General features: G+C 34.0%; 1 protein-coding gene across 1 annotated transcript in view; it reads left to right on the top strand.

Moving 5' to 3' along the window:
- Positions 1 to 10,679: 10,679 nt before the first annotated feature.
- LOC135848596 (uncharacterized) overlaps positions 10,680 to 20,885 on the top strand; it is an 87,329-nt gene continuing 77,123 nt past the window's right edge. The window contains exon 1 of the mRNA XM_065368531.1: positions 10,680 to 12,400. Coding sequence (XP_065224603.1) covers positions 11,086 to 12,400 — 1,315 coding nt within the window. The 5' untranslated portion in view covers positions 10,680 to 11,085. The remainder of the gene's footprint in view (positions 12,401 to 20,885) is intronic.

The following is a 20,885-nucleotide window of genomic DNA, read 5'->3' as shown; positions in this document are numbered from 1 at the left end:
TTGAAACCGCGGGTCCCAGGTTCAATCCCCACTCAGGGCAGACATTTTTTTCAATTTTTCTTTCATTTTACATGCTTTAACATTACTTTTACGCATGCTATTCGCTTTCTGAACCTCATGCTTTTTTTGAAAAAAGTCCAAATTCACGCATTACACATCTACACGCCTGTTTTTATGCATAATTTTGTCAATAGGGTTATGTTCAACCAGAAGGAGGTGACCCCAAGGCTGAAGTCCAGGAGGAGTTTTATGAAGGAGACCCATGTGATGAAAGTGGACCCAGTGGAGGAGAGAGAGAAAATATGGGCATATCGGGAAAAGGCCACATGTAACGAGAACCTGGCAAATAGTCATAAACTGCCATATGTAGAGTGGCTCACACTGAAATGGATACAAGCTGGATGTGCCCGGACAGCAGTAAACCTTACTATATAGATGGGGCATTCAGGATGATGTGTACGGCACAGGCACTGCATACAGTGCATACATTAGAGAATTTAGAGAGGAGCTGTGGAGAGAAATGAACAATTGCACAGACGGCCTGGTGCAGAGATGAAAGTGGAGAATTGGAAGAGATCCGAATGTCCAGGACACGAGAAGAAGAAGACCCGCAGTCGTCTTCAGAGGGTGTTAAAATTGGAGTGTAGAGTAAATTTTAGCTTTCCATCTCCATTGATGAAATTTTGTAAAAATTTAAAGTTTAAAAAATCTGCTGGAGGCTCTAATAATTTTCAAGAAATTGCTGGAGACTCCAAAACGACTTGGAATTTACCTGCAGTATTTCGGAGGGCATTGAGATTAGTTTGCAGAATAAATTTCAGATTTCCAACTCCATTTTGATGAAATTTTGTGGAAATTTCGAGTTTCAAAAATCTGCTGGAGGCTCCAGGACTGCTCAAAACGATTTGAAACAGTTTCCAATTGATTTGGCATGTCAAAAGTAGGGTATATCCCAAATTTCAGCTTTCTTGGTCAATTTGGTAAAATTTTGATTTTTTCCCTCATTTTTGGCCTAAATTTGATTTTTAAAAATTCACCAAAAATCGAAAACGCACTTTAGCACTTGAAATGTTGACAGGTGATAAATTTTTGCCTGGTATTTCGGTCTACCTTTATACGGTTTGAAAATTTTTGTGCAAGTCCTACGTTGGAACGCCAAATCTGCGATTTCGGCTGACCTGTCTATCATAATGGCCACCATTTTGTAATAGGGCCACATTTTTTTTTTTAGTTTAAGGGCTAGAAAGGTTCCTTAGGACTCCCCCTTTAAGAAAAAAGTTGTCCCCGAGGATCGACGAGGGGGGGCAATTGATCATTAAGCAGGCTCCCCCACTATAAGGGTTTTTATTCAGATGAATGCAACCTGGGAAGCCATATCGAGAAATAAATCTTTGGGGATGAAATTACTTTTTGCAGTTGGGTATACTGGAAAGTAGAAATATGAAAAATACAAATCGAAATATCTGAAATGGGTACTTGACTATTTTTTTTACTGATAAGTATGTTATGTTTTTTCAGCGTTGCAATATGGTAAAGAATAACGATTATTACTCGTTGTTGGCATTAATGGCGAAGCTGCGTGGTGCAGAAACAAAATATTTTGGTTTACGGTTTAGGTATTTGGTTACGAGATATGTGTATTATAAGGAGATGTTATATGAAGCGTAAAATCAAAATGTGCAACAATCAATATACCCACACCATGTCTTTGCATCGGTAAGTGCTGTATGCATGTAAATTGCAATCTGCAGCGAAATTCCTCATCATTAGTCGTTTATGTATATTTTTCTTTCTATTTCAGCGTTCCAGTGGTATGTTGAGAGGGAATTTCGCAAGCGCAGCATTCTTGAATTCTGCATCACGAGAGTGGTACTGATGACGTGAAAAATTCACTATACCTACTCGTATATTAGGTATACCTTCGTTAAACAATACTTTCCTTATTCATCGCTCTCTCATCTTCTTTATGTAACGAGATGAACGAACTTGGAGTCTTGGAATTAGATGAGGCGGTTTTTTTTTTCTCCTCTAATGTAATGAACATGGTGGACGACGACGAACGAGTAAGCTTATACGCACGATTTATGAAAATTATGCGCGAAAGATGCTTTCAATCGAAGATTACAGCACATTAATTTCGAAGAAGCACGATGTCGTTACACTTTTGGACATATTAGACACGCTATTATTGATCCCTGCATAGATGGAACTGATTTGGTGTACTGCATTTTTCTCTATCATCGGCCTTTATGATACGATATTGTCGTTGTAATTATAAGAATAGGTAGGCGTTATTATGCCTCGTATATAATGCTGCACATGGCACATTGTGATGTCCACGTACTTGAAGGTGTCTTCTCTCTTATCAGTAAGTGTTTGCAAACGTATACGTAGCTGTAGGTATTCTGTATCGACGACGACGAGTTATCCTTACGTCATTTTATAATGGAAACTTAATTGACGAGAGATTTCTGATTATTATACCGAGTAATCTATTGTTTCAGATATCTCGAGAGAATGGAATTTCATACGAGGAGTCGAGAAGTACCTACACGTTTCGTATTTCCGTTCTGAATAGGTATACATCATAGTCACATACACTCATACTGGCTGCACTCTGATTACTCATATACCTACTTAGAACGAATGGTAGGTAGCTGTTCCATCATTTACTGTAATTTTGAGTAATTTTTTTCCATTTCAATTACCAAAAGCTCAAGAAAATAGAATTTGAATTGATAATTTGTTTCATCGCACCACACGCGATGTAACAAGTCATCCTAAAATTATACCTAAGCCAATTTAAATATGTATTTGATTTAATGATCTATTCATCGAGAAAGTTATTAACTATCAATAGTCAAGGATACAGTATTTAACGAAGAGTGATAATCATCTATGTTTCGTTGAACTTTTGAAGGTTCCTGAGTCAACTTTCCGATCATCTATCCGTTTACTTCCGAGTAAAAATTGAAGTATCATCGAACATATTACCTATAGAGAGTGATCACCTTGAAACGATTTGGTAAATTTTGACAAGTACGCTGGTTTCGCGCGATTAACACACGAGATGAAAATTATCGTTACATAGAAGAGTGAGTAAGTAATTTAATCGTTAAAATATAACGATGAGAAGACGAGTCAGTCTACTCCAATAAATGTTCAACTATATTATGTATTTTCTTGACATAGTATTCCAAGATTATACACAATAATCACATTTACCCACACGTGTGCGACTGCTTCACCTACGCGAATATTTTCCCGACAGTTTTCCTTTCATCAGAGATTATGGATTTAATTTTAATAAGTCTAGGTATACCTATACTTATTACTATAGCGAATAGCTCACAATCTGATGAAGTCGTCGTCGCTGTGAAAGTGTCAAATCTCCTTTGGTTTCACTTTTCACAATTTTATTTATAATTTGGTGATTATTCTTAAAGGTACCTAATAATTATCATGGTAAAGAGGTTCCTGTCCTTTAGAATTAACTCATCTTATAAATAGAAATTAAATACACGCTTAGCTAATTACGAATTTTTAATTGGATACTTTGACTGCGTAGATTTGGAAAAGTTATATTATGAATGAACTCGCTAACGAGACAAATTTTTCATTTGATAATTCCGTTCGCGTGTAGGTATTTTTCATTTTCTCGAATAAATGTTCCATGTTTGTTGTACTGTACCTAACCTATTCTAAATGTATTATTTTGTTAATTGGTTAAAGCTATTTTGATTTGAAATCATGTTACAGATGGAAACATATTTTGAAAGCATCAAGAAATAGAATTCTCATTATAAATATTATTGTAAATCTTCTCGATACCTACAATATACAAGAAGGTATAAGTTGAACGATTCTAGATTCTACCAAATTCTAGACACGGGTAACTGACTGACCGAAGTGTTTCCTTGGTGAGTGTTTAATTTGATCATTTTACTTGAAATTATTAAATTGAACCTACTCAACATCAACACATCGTTGTAATGTAAAAGAATCACTCGACATGGTATGAAATCTATTAAATTGACCGTAGCGTTGAAAAGTAATGATGTATTACTACCTACCTCATCTATGTATAAGTCTGTTGGTATATTTTAATCAACTAACAAACTACACACTCGGTTTGTTCCAATTATTATTAACGCCAGTGCAGGATATGGTTTTAAAAATGATTCTCGATATCTATATTTTTAGCCAATTTTTCATAAAAGCATTACCTATCTACTCTTAGGTAGGTACATTATTCGCTCGGATGAATTTTAATCATTGTGTAATTTTCAATAATCATACTTTGCATTTCATGAACGTATAGTTTGTTGCGTCATACTAGTATCTAGGTATTTTCATCATTCATCGTTTTCGCAATTTGCAAAATTCCTGTGAAAAGTATCTCGTAGATAGAATAGAAGTACCTCTATTACCTGAATCTATTTTTGCGACAAAGCACACCCAAGATTGATTGTATTTTTTCTATTTTTATTTTCTTCATTTATATGTACTAGGTACTCTCGTTATCGCGGATATTATATAGGATGTGTTCGAGTGTATCTAATCATGAAAAATGTACCTACCTATACTGATGGAGATAATCATGTGTTTGCATTACTCATTGCAGTTGCCAATTGTTTCCTTTCTAGTGACTGATTAGGGCTGATCATCGTTGCGTAATAATGCATTCATCGTGTGATCCCTGAAAATTGAAATTAAGCACCTAAGAATGTTGGAAAATATTTGTAGGTACCTATTTGTTTGATTATACCGCTAGGTAGAGAATAACGTCTCGATTCATCGACTTCTCGTGGTTTTATATATTATAGCAGGCATTTGTAAACTTTTTTTTGTTTCAATTTCAACGGGCTGAATCTATAACAAGATCAAATTTTCGTGTGATGTGTCATATTCGTAGGTACCTAAAGGTATAAATAATATTTCTCGCCTATGTGCTAAATGAGCTGTACTATTTCGTCTCGGTTTGCTAATTTATGGAATTTCATTTGCACCTTTCAAGTTTTAAGGCGTGAATTCTGATTGAAATGCATTAAAAATATGATTGCAGCTAGTGAAGTGTTGGTATTGTAAGCTTGACATTTTCCAGAAGCTAAACCAGAGATTCTCAGAGTTGCGTCATTTTTGATGAGAAAAGTCAAAATTTTTCAAAGGTAGGACAAACAAAATTTTCCAATAGATATACAAAAGTTGAAATTCAAAGAGATTTTTTGAAAATCTTTCATGATAGGTAAATATTTGTACGATTATTTTTTTTATAAAAATGAAAGTAAAATTATTGCTTAAACGAAGCAAAAGAAAAATTTTTTTGAAAATATTGGTTCATGAAGCAATAAATGTATATTTTTGTGCGTTTGATGTTAAATTGTCACCCGTAGAACCCCCTCATTTCCACCCCTTGGCCCAGCAACGGATTTTCGAAAAAATTGAGTTTTTTTTTGGATAGGTAGTGTCACCCATGCAGATTGGGTTAGAGGGGAAGGAATAGAGATGAACGAGTTTTCAAGAGTCAAGACACACTCTACTAGATTTTTTTCACAAAATGTGTTAAATGTTTACAAAAACATTTCTCAGAATAAAAATTCTCAATATTTTTCCAAAGTAGGTAACGTAAAGCTATTAAAAAAAAAAAAAAAAAAACATTTTGAAGTCTCCAGCAGACGAATTTTTAGATTTTCCAGTTTTGTAAAAGTTTCCAAAAAATGGACTGAATTACAAATTTTCAATGATCGTTTCTATACTGATTTAAACTTCAAACTCATAATTTTCATCGTTCATTTTCAGACTTGGAAAATAAAAAATCTTCTGGAGTCTTCATGCAGCAAATTAGTATTTTCAAAAAATCAAAAATCGGAAAATGAGATTCAGCTATACTGAAAGTTGGTCTGGAGGTGTTTTTTCATTTTCAGATGCTCTTTTAATATTTTTCTTTGTCCTGCCCAACAATTTTTCTGAGGAATGGGATACCTACCTACTGTCTCTTTTGTTAAAGGTTGAGAAACTTAATTTTTTCATAAATTTTAACAATAATATAGTGTTCAGAATGTGTCAAAAAGTTGTACCTGAATACACTTTTTAAAAAAACATTAAAATCACAGAAAACCACCTGTTTTAGCTGATTGTTTGATAAAGTTGCACTCAAAATTATCTATAAACATAATATTTCTAAAATTTTTAAAGCATGAATAGAAGACTAAAATTGATGAAATTTCAATAAATTTCACAAAAATTGTTAAAACGATTTATACTAATACAAAAAAACACTGAAATCAGTAAAAATTGCCATAAGCAGAAAATTAGGTACTTATAAAGAAAATGTAAGAAAAATTGCATAAAACATTGCTGCCCTGCCAGAAAACGATTAGATCTGATCTGATCAGGAATTTCCTGGGTCCATTTTGACCTGATCACTGATTAGACCTGCCCAGATCTGATCAGAAATCTGGATCAAAGTTGTCATCGGATTGGTTCTGTTCAGACTTGAACAGCTCCAATGAAGACATGACTGGAACGGTTTAACCAGATCTAAAGTCTGAACAGATTTGATCAGACCAACTCAGATCCGGACATAAATCCAATTTAGATCTGAGCCTATTCAAACCGATCAATCTCAATAGGAGAGATATCTGATCAGAAAATTTCACCAAAAATGGCGAAATTTCAGTAAAAAAAATTGTCAAAATTTAGGAAAATGTGCATAAAACATCGTTGAAACCTCTCCTAGAGCTACACAAGTAAAAGCATTCGAAAAAACCTTAAATTATCAAATTTACTATAGTGCATAAAATTGTATTAAAATCACATTCAAATGATGTAATAAGTACTTGGAAACACTCACTAAAAAAAAACATTGGGGTTTTAAAAAATTGCCAAAAACTCAAAAATTAATAAAAATTTAATGAAAGCCAGAAATTGGTAAAAACGTACTAAAATGTTGTAAAAATAATTTTTAAAAAAGCATAATATATTAAATCGTTGAAAACAATTAACAAGGTTAGAGATGTGCACTTTTCAGAAAAGTAATTTTTGGTGAAATGAAAAGTAAATCGTATATAAGTCTCATTTTAAAGCTCTCTGTAAAAGCTTCAAATTGATGTATTTTTATATGAGTGCAGAATTGCGAAGGTGGAGGAGTGGAGAGAGTGAAACTTGATATTTGACTCAGGGCTTAAAACCATTATTGGATTTTATTGGTTGTTGTGGTAGGTGGTTTTTAAAGGACTCAAAAATAATGGTTTTTGGTTTCTAAGTTTTTGGGTTTTCAATCACAGTTTTTCAGGTTCTGGTTTTGAAATGGTTTCAATTTTTTTTAAATATGGTGTGGATGTGGTTTTGGTTTTGTAATAATACCTACTTTTTTTTATGGTAGTGGTGGTTTTTGATATGAAAAACCATTTCAAATTTTCAAATGGTTTTGGTGGTTATGGTGGTTTTGATCGTCAAAAAAATTTTGAATTTTCGAAAAAATTTACCGAAAAACAAATTAAGGTATGAGTAATGTCTGATTTGAGACCAAAAAACAGAAAATTTCCATCACTGGTCTGGAAAAATTGAAGAAAATCGCAAAAACCAAAAAGAACCATTTCATGAATTTGGTTGTTATTAATTATGGTTACATTTGAAATTCTGAAATGGTTCTTGTGGTTGCGGTTTTCTCCAAAGGACACAACTTTTTGTTGGTTTTGGTTTTTTCAATCCAATTTTTTTCCAACATTATATTGGTTTTTTATTGTTGTTGTTTTTGAAATGTACAAAAAGAAGTTGAAATGGTTGTGTTAGTGGTTAAAACCGATTGAAAAACAATGGTTATGGTGGTTTTATTTGGTTTTGGTGGTTTTAAGCCATTTTGACTTCATCCATGAGGTCAGTATTCTCTGATGAGTGATGAGTAAATTGATTGGTCGCTCACTTTTTTTTTTAGTGAAAACTGAAAAGTGAAATGAAAAGTAGGTAGGAACTTTTCTTTTCAACTTTTCTTTGAAGAAAAAGTACTTTTCACTTTTCAGACTGCACATCTCTAAACAGGATTGAAAAATGAAAACGTTCGGGAACCACCACCACCCCCTTTTTTTTGGTCAGCTGAAACGGTATGTAGCCAGAACCATCACAATCGCGTTTGAAAATTTAGAAAAGAAAAATCCCTAAAGAACCACCATGTATGTACAATGATTTCACAAAAATTTTTCAGAATCAGAACTGATTGAGTTTTTTGACTTTTGAGGAAAAGAACAATGATCTGAATCATCACAAGAACCAACCAGAATAAGATTTCAATGAGAAGAACAGAACCATCAAAACCCCTTTCAGGAATCGATCTTTTATTTTTGAAATTGAAATCTGACAACTAAAAAGTAAAAACCCAACCTCACGTTTATAAAGTAGTTAGATTAGATTAGATAAGATAACTGAAACTGATGAAAAAAAAAACTAAACTCTTATTGGAAAAACATTCAGACTTCAACAGTGCTTCAACTGAAATTGAAAAATGAAAACTAAACGTCTAATCAAGTAGGTAATCGTATTCAATCAATGATTTTAATATTTTTTTTATGCTTGATAGTTGATGGGCCCCTTTATTTCAATTTCAATTTCACAAAATAACGAAAATAATAATGAAATATTGGCAGTGACGTGGCGAGGGGGGGCGAGGGGGCGCGGACGAGTCGCTTCCCCAGTCAAAAATTCAGTCGTTCAAGTCGACTCCGTGTCGTCGGAATTCGCCGGCAAAACCGTTTATTTGCTGAATAAATCACTATATAATCTATTTTCAAATCAACATTAAATAAAATTGATGTTTTTTTACTTTTCAAATCACAAATTTTCCAAAACGTTAATTGCCCTTGCTTCACTCGGGCCATTCAAACTGCTCCTTTTCAAAATATTAAGAAGTATGAAAATTAAACAGAAAAATTCAAAATTGCAGAAATACTCATAATACTCAAAGCGTATGAAAAATGCAAATTTTTCATTTTTAAAGAACAGAACCAAGCTTTGGGTCAATTTAGTTCTCTCCTACAGAGTTACAATATCAAGAAAATTATGATGAATTTGAAAATTGTTGAGATCCAAAAAACCAAATTCTTTCATTAAAATTGTTGTTGTTTTCTATTGTTCAAATCACAAATTTTCTAAAGCTTTTGTCCTCGCTTTGCTCGGGCCATTTCGCACCTCGGGAGTTATAAGGTCACATCTCAAAAAAGTGAAATTTTACAGGAGAGTGATTTTCTTTTTTTTAAAAACTTGATTCATTATTTTTATCAACTTATAATTAATTGTGAGGAATCGATAGCACCTCATTTTAAAGATCTGGTATCCTACCTTCATTTAGCATAAGAACGCTTTGAAAAATAAAATCTTAAAGAGGAAATATTTCAATGTTTGGAAAACATTTTGAGTTATAACCTTTCAGTAAAGTTGATGTGGAGGCGAAAGGAAGCGTCCAAAAAAAATTTCATGATAACAAAGTTGTAGAGAATTAAATTTCCAATCGACATAATGTCGTTAGTTTTTTTCTAAAGTGCTTAGTTTTTGAGTTTTTCTCAAAAAACTAAAATTTCATGATATGTGCAAATTCATTTTTCTGAAAAGTGATCAATTTAAAAAATTTTTTCCATTTGGTACAAACCAATAAAAAATGCACTCCTTGTGACTATTTCTAACTGACAAACATTCAAAACAATCAAAACTATTTGTTAACACTTTGTATGTACGAAATTTGCTCAAAAAAGGTGGAGTTTTTTGAGATGTGCCCTTATAACTCCAAACAACTTGCAATGTTGTTGAGATTTTGAGTTAGGCCATTTGCGTTTTTTACAAGATCTAGATGATGTACCCAACTCAAAGTGTAATTTTTGGTTGAGGGGGGTCATACAAACCCCAAAAATGCAAAAACATCAAAATCAATTTTTTTTGAGATGTAACCTTATTACTCCCGAGGTGCGATATAAAATGATTTCATAAAATTTTTTTTAGAACCGATTAAGTTTTGAGATGATCTGAATCATCACAAGAACCAGAACAAGATTTCAATGAGAAGAACCATCAACAAAACCCATATGAGGAATCGATCTTTTATTTTTGAAACTGAAATCTGAAAACTAAAAACCCAACCTCACATTTCATAAAGTACCTAGTTAGATTGGATTAGATAACTGAAATTGAAAATGAATACTAATCTAATCAAGACGTAATCGTATTCAATGATTTCAATCAGTTTTTTTTTTTCAATGGTTGATATGTAGTTGATGGACCCCTTTATTTTTATTTTTATTTTACAAAAGAACGAAATAATGAATGAAATATCGGATGTAAATACATACGTATTTGATTATATTTTATTATTCTAAAACATGAGAAATAAAAAAATAAAAGCACAAAGCACAACAACTGACGAGCAGATAATTAGGGGAATACGGAATGGAATACGAAAATGAAAATAAAATAACATAAAATAAATAAATAAAGAGAAACCACCAAAAAATTAAATAGAATAATACAATATTAAATTTACAAAAAAAAATAAAAATCATGGTAAAAAGCGAGGGAATTTATATTGTGCTTATATTCCTCAGTTCCTCACTTCTCCTACCGCCGCGCCATCTCTATTCAAACCTTGCCCATCCCTCCTCGTTTTTAGTTACGCTTCTAACAGTTGGTGGCTGTGACGTAGGGAAACGTTCGGAAATTCAAACACAACCACGAGGAATCGCGTTCTCGTATCTATCTAGAAAACAGTTTGAATTCGCCGGTAATGCGGGTACGATGTTAAATTTAGTTCGTTATTTAATTCACGTGTTGTAAAGTAAAAAATATTGTAAATAATTAAAATTACTATGTGTTTTAAATAGTTCGGAATTTTTTAACGTAAATTTATCACTTCGCATTAGGGTTTTTTTTTTGGTACTTGTAACCGAAAAATTATCTAGTGGACTCCGTGAGTCGTCGTAGTGTTAGTCGAGAGTTTTAATAATTATGATATTTTGATTAACTGACCTATTCTTTTTTTTTTAATTTTATCTTTTCGACGTGTGTGTGTGTGTGTTTGTGCGGATTGAAGAGTGATAATATAAAATGGATCATTTCGGCCATCCTCATTCGGAGCATCATCACGATGAACACGATCATCATGGACATGACGATCACAACGATTTCGATCACCACGATCACCATAATATGACCGCTTCGGCAGCCGTTAACGTGATGTTCGAGATGAATCCGCTTCTGCAGGCGAAATTAATAACCATGTTTGTATTATGCTTCGTATCATTTCTACTGGGGATTATTCCGTTGAAACTAGTCAGATTAATGAACATGAAAGTGCCATCGTGTAAGACACATTCTCACGGAGGTGACTCCGAACAACCCTTGCTGATGTCTTTGCTGTTGTGTTTCGGCGGCGGCGTACTTCTATTTACCACATTCCTACATTTACAGCCGGAGGTACGAGAAAGCATGGAGCCATTTATGCATAACGGTCAGTTACCAGATTTCGTCACTAAAAATCACCTACATTTCGCCGATCTTGTATTCTGCGCCGGGTTCTTCCTCGTATACGTTATCGAAGAAGTCGTACACGCTATTCTAGATCTCGGCTCGCATCATCACGAAGACGAAGCCGTACTTCATCGTACGATGAGCTTGAGAAAATGCGCCAAACATTCGATGGATTTCCACCGTCGTCATCATAAAGGTACCATGATCCCACGTGTTTCACTCGCCAATAACCCGATCAAAACCGATATACCTGATAGCAGTTTACTCAGCGTTTCAACAACCAGTCGGCAAGGTTTACTCGAACACGGATCTAATACACTGATGAAACGACCCAACCAGCATCTGACCGTCGACACATTACCACAAATTTCAGCCGCAGCTTCATCGACCGATGCTGAAACCGAATCGTCGGCCGGTAGTACTCACGAAATCACTACGAAGAAATCGTTCCGAGGTCTCTTTGCCATTTTAGCTCTATCTTTTCACGAAGTCTTCGAAGGCTTAGCTGTCGGATTAGAGAAAGACGTTCAAAACGTATGGTATCTTTTCGCCGCCATCGCTACGCACAAATTCGTATTATCTTTCTGCCTCGGAGTCGAACTGATATCGACTAGAACGAAAATACCGTTGGTGATATTGTATATTTGCACCTTCGCCGTAGTCACACCGATCGGAATATCGTCTGGGATTCTATTGCTGCTGAATAGAGACCCATCGGTGCCCGGAGGTACCTTAGTTACCGTCATTCTGCAAGGAATAGCGTCCGGTACGCTGCTGTATGTGACTTTCTTCGAAATACTGCAAAAGGAAAAGGCTAACGCGAAATCCGGTATTTTGCAGCTGCTCGCCATCATGGCTGGATTCGGATTCATGCTGGCTTTACAATTTTTAAGTGAGTTTAATTCTTCATTCGTCATCGTTGTACGAGTAGATTTATGTATGTACGAGTATATTACTTCGTTTATAATTTTGCACATCGTGTACCATCCGATGTTCTCTTGTGACGTGAGGCCGGTGATGATTAATTTTTTTCTATAGGTGAATTGGCGTTTTGCCAAACATTGAATAAGAGCTCTTGAAATTGATTTTTCGCCATAAATTCAACCTGTTTCGAAATTTAGTCGAAAGCAAAGAGTTGTGGAAGACTTTGAGCCTCGAAATTGGCTGAAATATTTGATTTTTTTTAAAATTTACAACAGTGGATCAATTTTGATTTTTTTTTGAAAATTCGAATTTTCGAAATCAATTCATCTTGTTTCCTACCTCACCCTTAGCAAACTATCGAAGTATCAGTATTTTGAAAAATCTGCTAAGAATGATCTCCCTGCCCAATGATTATATTCGATTTTTTTTTTTTTTTTTTTGTTAAATGAGGCATATAGTTGGGGAGTCCGCTTAAGGTTCTATTGCACTCCCCCCCCCCGGCCGATCCTCCGGGACAATTTTTTTCTTAAAAGGGGAATCCTAAACCTGTCAAAATTTCAAGTGCTAAAGTGCCTTTTTCGATTTTTGGTGAATTTTTGAAAATCAAATTTAGGCCAAAAATGTGGGAAAAAATCAAAACTTTACCAAATTAACCAAGAAAGCTGAAATTCGGGATATACCCTATTTTCGACCCGCCAAATCGATTGGAAACGGTTTCAAACCGTTTTGAGCAGTTCTGGAGCCTCCAGCAGATTTTTGAAACTCGAAATTCCCAAAAAATTTCACCAAAGTGGAGTTGGAGAGCTAAAATTTACTCTGCAAACTAATTTCAATGTGCTACGAAGTACTGCAGGTGAATTTCAAGTCGTTTTGGAGCCTGTGGCGACTTTGAAAATTACTGGAGCTTCCATCAGATTTTTGTAACTTTAAATTTTCACAAAATTTCATCAAATGGAGATGGGAAGCTGAAATTTAGGTACTCTACACTCCAATTTTAACACCCTCTGAAGACGACTTCAGGTAGGTTCAAATCATTTTGGAGCCTCCAGCGACTTTTTAAAAATTACTGGAGCCTCCAGTAAATTTTTTAAACTTGAAATTCCCGCAACATTTTACCAAATGGAGTTGGCAAGGTGAAATTTACTTCGCAAACTAATTTCAATACAATATGAAGTCGACTACATGGTGGTTTCAAATGGTTTTAAATGATTTTGAAGCTTCCAACTACTTTTTGGAAATTTCAATTTTCCAAAAAACACCATACGACCTCTCAAAAAGTCGCTGGGGCCACTAGCATACGACTTCATAGCGTATTGAAATTAGTTTGCACTTTGCAGAATAAATTTTGACTTTCCATCTCCGTTTGATGAAATTTTGTGGGAATTTCGAGTTTCAAAAATCTGCTAGAGACTCCAGTAATTTTCAAAAAATCGCTGGATGCTCCAAAAAGGACTTGAAATCCTCCTGCAGTCGACTTCGTAGCGTATTGAAATTAGTTTGCAGGGTAAATTTCGGCTATCCGACTCCATTTTGGGGAAATTTTGTGGGAATTTCGAGTTTCAAAAATCTGCTGAAGGCTCCAGAACTGCTCAAAATGGTTTGAAACAGTTTCCAATCGATTTGGCATGTCGAAAATAGGGTGTATCCCAAATTTCAGCTTTCTTGGTCAATTTGGTAAAATTTTGATCATTCTTAGCTTCAATTTGATTTTCAAAAATTCACCAAAAATCGAAAAACGCACTTTAGCACTTTTGTCTCGGATGGTCGACGGGGGGGCGGGCGGGTGCAATAGATCTTTAAGCGGGCTCCCCGACTATTAGTGAGATTAAAAATTTTAAAAAGTAAAAAAAAAACATCAAATTTTTTTCCGAGAATATTTGACTTTTTTTTTTATTTTGTAAGGGGCTTTGTTGACATTTTTTTAAAAACAAAATTGAAAACTGAGTTGAAGCTTTGGGTCTTGGGTCTGTTAAAATTTTAAAAAGTAGAAAAAAACGTATTTTTCATTCTTTAAATGAGCTATGCCAAATTTTTTTCTGAGATTTTTTGTTTTTTTTTGGGGGGGGGGGGCTCTGTTGACAATTTGAAAAAAAATGAAATTTGAGTTGAAACTCTAGGTCTTGGGTCTGTTGAGCGTTGAGCCATGCGCTGATATCGAACTCATGTTTTTCGTGAAAATCAAGTGAAATGGGGAAGAGGAGGAGGGAAGGGTCGAATGGCTCGGAGACTGAAAAAGGACTGTTCCTGTGTGTCTAATAGTCTAATAAGTCTTGCCAGTTCTTCAAATAATGATAAAGTCTCCTATTTAACAGAATGAAAATGAAAATCGAAGACTTGTTACGAAAAATCTTGAATTATTCGTTGAAAATTCATTTTTCCTTATTAAATTTTTACATTATTAAACCCTACCTTTTTCGATTACCTACGTTTCAAATTTGTTTATTTTGAGAAGTTTTTCAGTATTTCTCAATTTTGGCTACATTTTATTATAAATATGTACCTACTTTCTTCCGTTTTAAATGAATTTCTCAAGTTTGATAATTTTTTATATTATATGTAGTTTGAGTTTCCTCCTTGCCTTTTTAAGCAATTTTTTTGCATTGTTCTACAGAATTCTTCTCAAATACCAATTTTAATCTGTTTTTCAACAATTTTTAAATTAATTTGGCAAAGTTCTGGTGCATTGTGAACAATTTTATTTCTGCGACACGACGGTGATTTTTTTTGAACTGTTTTGTCCAATTTCAATGACATTTTATTGAATTTGGTGTCTTTTAAACAATTTTCATGTATATTCCCAGTAATTTTCTGTAAATATTTGGTAAAATGTGAAATGGGGGGGGGGGGGTCGTTTGCAAAAATTTTAATGTTTCACTTTTCTTTGAAAATTGGCCAAAATTTTCACTGTTATTGTCTAGAAATTGACAAAAAGACTTGGTTTCACTTTTTGTCAATATTTCCCAAGAAAAACGTCACTTTTTTTGCTAAAAAATTGCAAAAAAAAGTCTCGATTTTTCAGCAAAAATTGCAAAAAAGTAGGTATGTATCACTTTTTTACCTGAAATTTCCCAGCTCGCTTTTTACTAGATTCTGAAAAATTATGTTTTTCGTCTAAAAATGTGACAGATTGTCTTGAGTCTTACTTTTTTTCTCCAAATTGCTAAAAATTTGCACTTTTTTGTCAAAAATTTTCGCTTTTTTGCAAAAAATTCCATAATTTTTTTTCAAAAATTGCTTGAAAGTTTCTTTTTTTTCAATTACTGAAAAAATTGCCTTCTGATAAAATTGTAGGTAGAAATTTCGTCTTTTTGACCAGAAATTACCTTAAGTTTTCACTTTTGTGTAAAAATTGCCAAAAAAAATCTTGCTTTTTTAACAAAAATTTGCGAAGTAGTCTCTCTTTTCTGACAAATATTTGGAAAAAGTATCATTTTTTGCCCAGTAACTCACTGCCAAAAAGTCTTTTTTTTTTTAGTTTTACATTTTTGAATAAAAATGTTCTGGCTTTTTTTGTGATTTTTTTTGTAAGTACATCGAAATGTTTTGTTTACGTCTTGCTACTTTTTGGGGAAAAATTGAGCACGAACTCTGCCCTTGTGGCGCCCGTTTAATATGAAATTTCTCAGCTATTCGTCTGCAAAAATTGCTCAAAAATTGAAAAAAAAATTCAAATTTTCTGAAATTATGAAAACTTTTAATTCAAATTGTTTCAAAAAGATGTTCAACTACCATCAGAAGAGATTAAAATCACTCTAAAATGCTCAAAAATGTTGTTAAAATTGTCTCTAATGCCCCAAAACTTTGCTGAATTGATTCGAAAATCGTTGAAAATAAAATGTAGGTAGAATTGAAAGAATTTGAAGAGAAAATCAGAAAAATTGACTTATGAAAATGGTGGAAAATTTGATGGAGGAAACTCTAAAGAAATTCAGTTTTGTGAAACAAGACTCTTGAGAAATCGAGTGAGAGGTGAAAATTTACAAAACGCATCTTAACGTCGACTTTTGGGGAGTGGTGGGGGAGGGGGTTGAGAGGGTTTGGGAGATGCACTCGAATTTAGTAAAGTAGGATTAAAATTTGAGAAGCACTAAAAAAATGCTCGAATATCCATTAGTGTGTGGATGGTTTGAAAAGTACATAGAAACTTCCAAAGAGCACTTCTAGGGCACCATTCGAATGTCCGTGACAAATTTCAGCCTCTCTCAGGTTAATTTTGAGGGGTTGGGTGTGACACACAAGTTCTTTAAGGTCAAACAAACATGAAGACGCTGGACCCCCCCCCCCCCCTTCCTCCAAATTTCTTTAATACGTATATTTTTGAATGCGTTATGCAACTTTTGATTTCATATCGATTATTTTGACTTTTTTAAACTTACCTATCTGAAAATTGGGATGTACCTGAGTTTTGGATCAAGGTCATTTTCAATCCAACATCAGACCATCCCTAAATCCATTCATCCAATTTGAGCAAATTTCATCAAAATGACTCTGGTTGAGATATTTTTCAAGAACGAAGAAAAAATTGATTTTTCAATCATGTATAAAATCAATAAAGAATAAAGATGGACTTCTAGTGTCCAAACAAGCTGCAAAAATGACCACGAGCAGTATTTTAGTATCTCAATAATTGACTCCTCAGTCGAATTTTTTTGCCTTTTCCCCAATTTAACTTCTTATTTCGCTACTGCTGAACTTGATTCTTAGAGGAAAGAGCTGCCACACCTGGTAAATTTTTTCACACCTAAGGAAGTGTGACAAAAATCAGTTTCCAGGACAATCTGTGCTACATACCTCAACCTACTATACATTGTAAACTTCACTATGGATTTCTTATACTTTGTATAATTTTTTGGCATCTTCTACCATCGCATCGTCCTCTCGACCTCCCGTCGATTAATTGGTTGCATTTCTGTACTTGTATTCTTTAAAACAATCGGGCACCTCGAGGTCGAAATATTCGTGTTCTCTTTTTAGTAGATCTTCAACAACTGGTCATATTCGTCGACCATAAATTACCTTCCTTAAGTAGGCTATACTCGACGCTTCCATCGGCCAGCAACTCCAAATCCGGAATAAACAAGCACCCTGTTAATGTTAATCGTATTAATTAACTCGACGAATTAATCCGTGTCCGATTCGGTTGCTTTGGCTTTGACTTCTGTATACACACACATAAGAGTACGTAACATCGTATGTACACTGTGCAGTGTATTCCTCGAGTCGAACCAGACCATTTGTCGCGCGATTTACGAGCCTTTAATTATCCGCAATTATCATCATAACTCGACTCACTCCTCGTGTATCCGGTTTTTGTTCTTCGCAAGATTCGCAGTAGCTGCAGAGACTTCTTTACGCATATTTCGCAATCGTATTCGTCGTTGAAAAGAATTCAACAGCGTTTCATATCGCATATGTGACGTGAATTACGATGTCGTAAAACGACCGATACGATATATTTCTACCCTACATTGTATCTTTTTGTCGTGGCACGCACCGAATCCGGATAAATAATTCCTACTTGGTCGGTTTATACGTACTATAGGTACATGGGTTTCAAATGAAATTAAAATGGAAAATATGCCGCAGGTTGCTCGTACTTTTCTACTTCCTTTTTCAATATTAAACGCGTAAAATGTACGAGCAGGTACCGCACGCTACTCGCGGTATTGCCGAATCGTAGCCAAAAACAGCCACATGTCGGTTGACGACGTAGACCCAGTTATCCATAGAAGAAGGACGAAGAGCACGGACACGAAAAGGGAAACCATTTCTTACGTGAATAAATAACGAAATACGAAAAAATGTACGCTTTTTCGCTGTATTTCGACGTAATAATAATCCTTTTCTTTTTTCTTCTCTCGGTCGACTTTTCGAAAACCCTTCTTCGTCGTTGCGTTATTATTTTCTGGATTTTACTCGTACCTGTTTCGAAAGCAAAAAAAAAAAAATTAAAAAATAACAAATTGATACCTACGTCATCATCAAACGCTGAGAAATATTAATAATGAATATTTCCCCCTTCGGCGAGATGAAAGTTACAGGAGGGAAAAAATTGGAAAAATGTCATACTCTCGGGATTTTAGTACAACACAAAGAGTGAAAAATTCGCCCAATTTTTTCTTCATCGTATACAAGCTACGAACTAATCTAAATTGAAAATTCCTTTGCTTTAGAAAATATTAATTTTTCGCCTGCAAATACCTGCCTGAAAATTAATAATAATAACGAATAGTATAGAAAAAATAACCTATCCGCCGAAATCAGGTCAGAATAGCGGAAAACCTTCCTCCTCTCTGCCTCCCTCCTTCCCAGTCTTTTTTTTTTACTTCGTATAACGTAATCAGCGGATTTGCCACCATGTATAAAGATTCTTAGATGTTTTTTTTTGTAACTCTCTCTTTACCCTTTCTAGAATGGGGTTTATTTTCCTTTGTATTGGAAAATACCATTAAACTTTTTCGTACACGTTGAAGCTGCTTTCTTAATGGTTAATGCCATTTGATTAATTTTTTAGTATCGTTTTAAAATCGTCTCGGGGTACGCTTTTATACTCTGATGCTGGAATTATATCCGTCTCTCTCTCTCTCTCTCTTCAGTATTATTCGCTCCTTACGAGAGCTCGATTTTATCTCAACGTGAAGGATGTTTGGAGTTAAGGATGTACTACGTAATCTGCTTTTATCTTACTTAAGAGTTGCCATCGTTTCGCGTTTTTTACTCTGAAGGAATTTAATTCCTAAATATTTTTCACGATCGAGCGAATTTTATTATTTTTTAAGTGACGTTGCGTCGTCGAAGTTATTGATAGAAGATGGTTTGGCGTGTGATGATGGTGTTGACGATGTGTACATACAATTGCGGATTAGTTTTTGAAGTGATGTTGGATGTTGAAATTGGGTAAACGAGTTGATCCTTTCGAGTTTTATGTTAGTTGGATTGAAATTGTTGAAATGATTTGTGGATAGACGAAGTATTCGGGGGGGGGGATGTCACTCAAGGTAACGTTTCAATCACTCAGCCATTAATTTGGCTCATTTTTTTCACCGAAGAGTGAGATCCATTGCGATGAAAAAAATGTAAAGGGCCTGAATGCAAAATTAAAGATCATACCTTTACCTAACAAAGATTTAAACTTTTCAAAATTGTCCAAAAATTGCGCAAATTGATGAGAAAATTAAAAACCCTCTTTTTCTAGCCACATTTTGGAGTATAATCGACAAGTGTCTAATTCATCCAAGTCATCAAAAAGTCATCATTGTGGCCAAAAATTAATCAAATATTCTCAAAACTGAATAATACAAATATTGTGTCATTAGTGTTAGAAAGTAGGCATATTATAAGAATTATTGTTAAATTGATCTCCCAGTTATTGAAAGTTACCATAAACTGGTGAAAAAATTGATAAACTGATTGGACAAAATTTTGATTTTTTTTTAGTTTATTTAAAAATTTGTTGAAATGCCAAAAAAATTGTTTAAATTCGGGCCGAGCACGAAGCATGGTGCGCCAAATTTTGTACATAAATCAAGCGGGAGACCGCTTGAAATTTAACTTTTTTTCTTATAAAAACATTTTAATTTTTTCAATTAATTTTTGAAACATGTAAATTTTGAACAAATTTGACCTAGAAATTATTTTTCTTCCTTAAATAATGTAAAATTACAGGTGGTCTCCCGCTTGAGTCCCGCTTGCCTTATCAGCATGCTCGGCCCGAATGGGCTGAAGATTGATAAAAAAAATTGTGAAAATAATAAAATTGATCTAATATTGAAATGAAATGAAACTGTGAGAAAATTGCGTAAATCATGATAAAAACCGTAAAAATATCATTGAAATCACTCGAAAATTACCAAAAATTGATAGAATTTAATTCGTAATAGTGTAATCATTAATCAACTCAGAAATTATTGTGAAAAATCTTGACATAATGGATCATTTCCATCATTTTTCCAGCGATTATCGCGAAAAATTCTACAAAAGCACTCATCAAAGTTGAATTTTAAACTGGCGAAGTTTTTTTTAAATTCGTACAAAGTGAAACTTGGTCATCTAAAAGTCATCTAAAAGTCATATTTTTCCATTTTTCAATTCACCACACACCTTGTTCGCTCATTTCAATTCCCCCCCCCCCCTACCTCATTGTTTTTATTTATATCAAAATTGGACCCACAGATGTGATGATTTTGAAAAAAATCAAAAAAATTTTTCATTTTTGGAAAAAAAATTTGCTATTTTGCGTGTCTTGAATTTGTTTATTTTTTTCTTTTTTTTAGGAGGAGGGGAGGGAACTCACAAATTGTTGAACAAATTGATGGCAGAATCGGATTTAGGAGATCTGAGCATATTATATACATTTTCACATCAACATACAAAATTTAAAATAGTCACAAACACTGGTTTTAAACAGTGTCTGCCACAAACACTGGTTTTGAACAGTATCTCACTGATTTTAA

The sequence above is a fragment of the Planococcus citri genome, chromosome 5 (assembly GCF_950023065.1).
Source record: "Planococcus citri chromosome 5, ihPlaCitr1.1, whole genome shotgun sequence".
Lineage (NCBI taxonomy): Eukaryota > Metazoa > Arthropoda > Insecta > Hemiptera > Pseudococcidae > Planococcus > Planococcus citri.
Note: the sequence above shows the minus strand (reverse complement) of the source record. Positions and strands in the feature narration are given on the sequence as shown.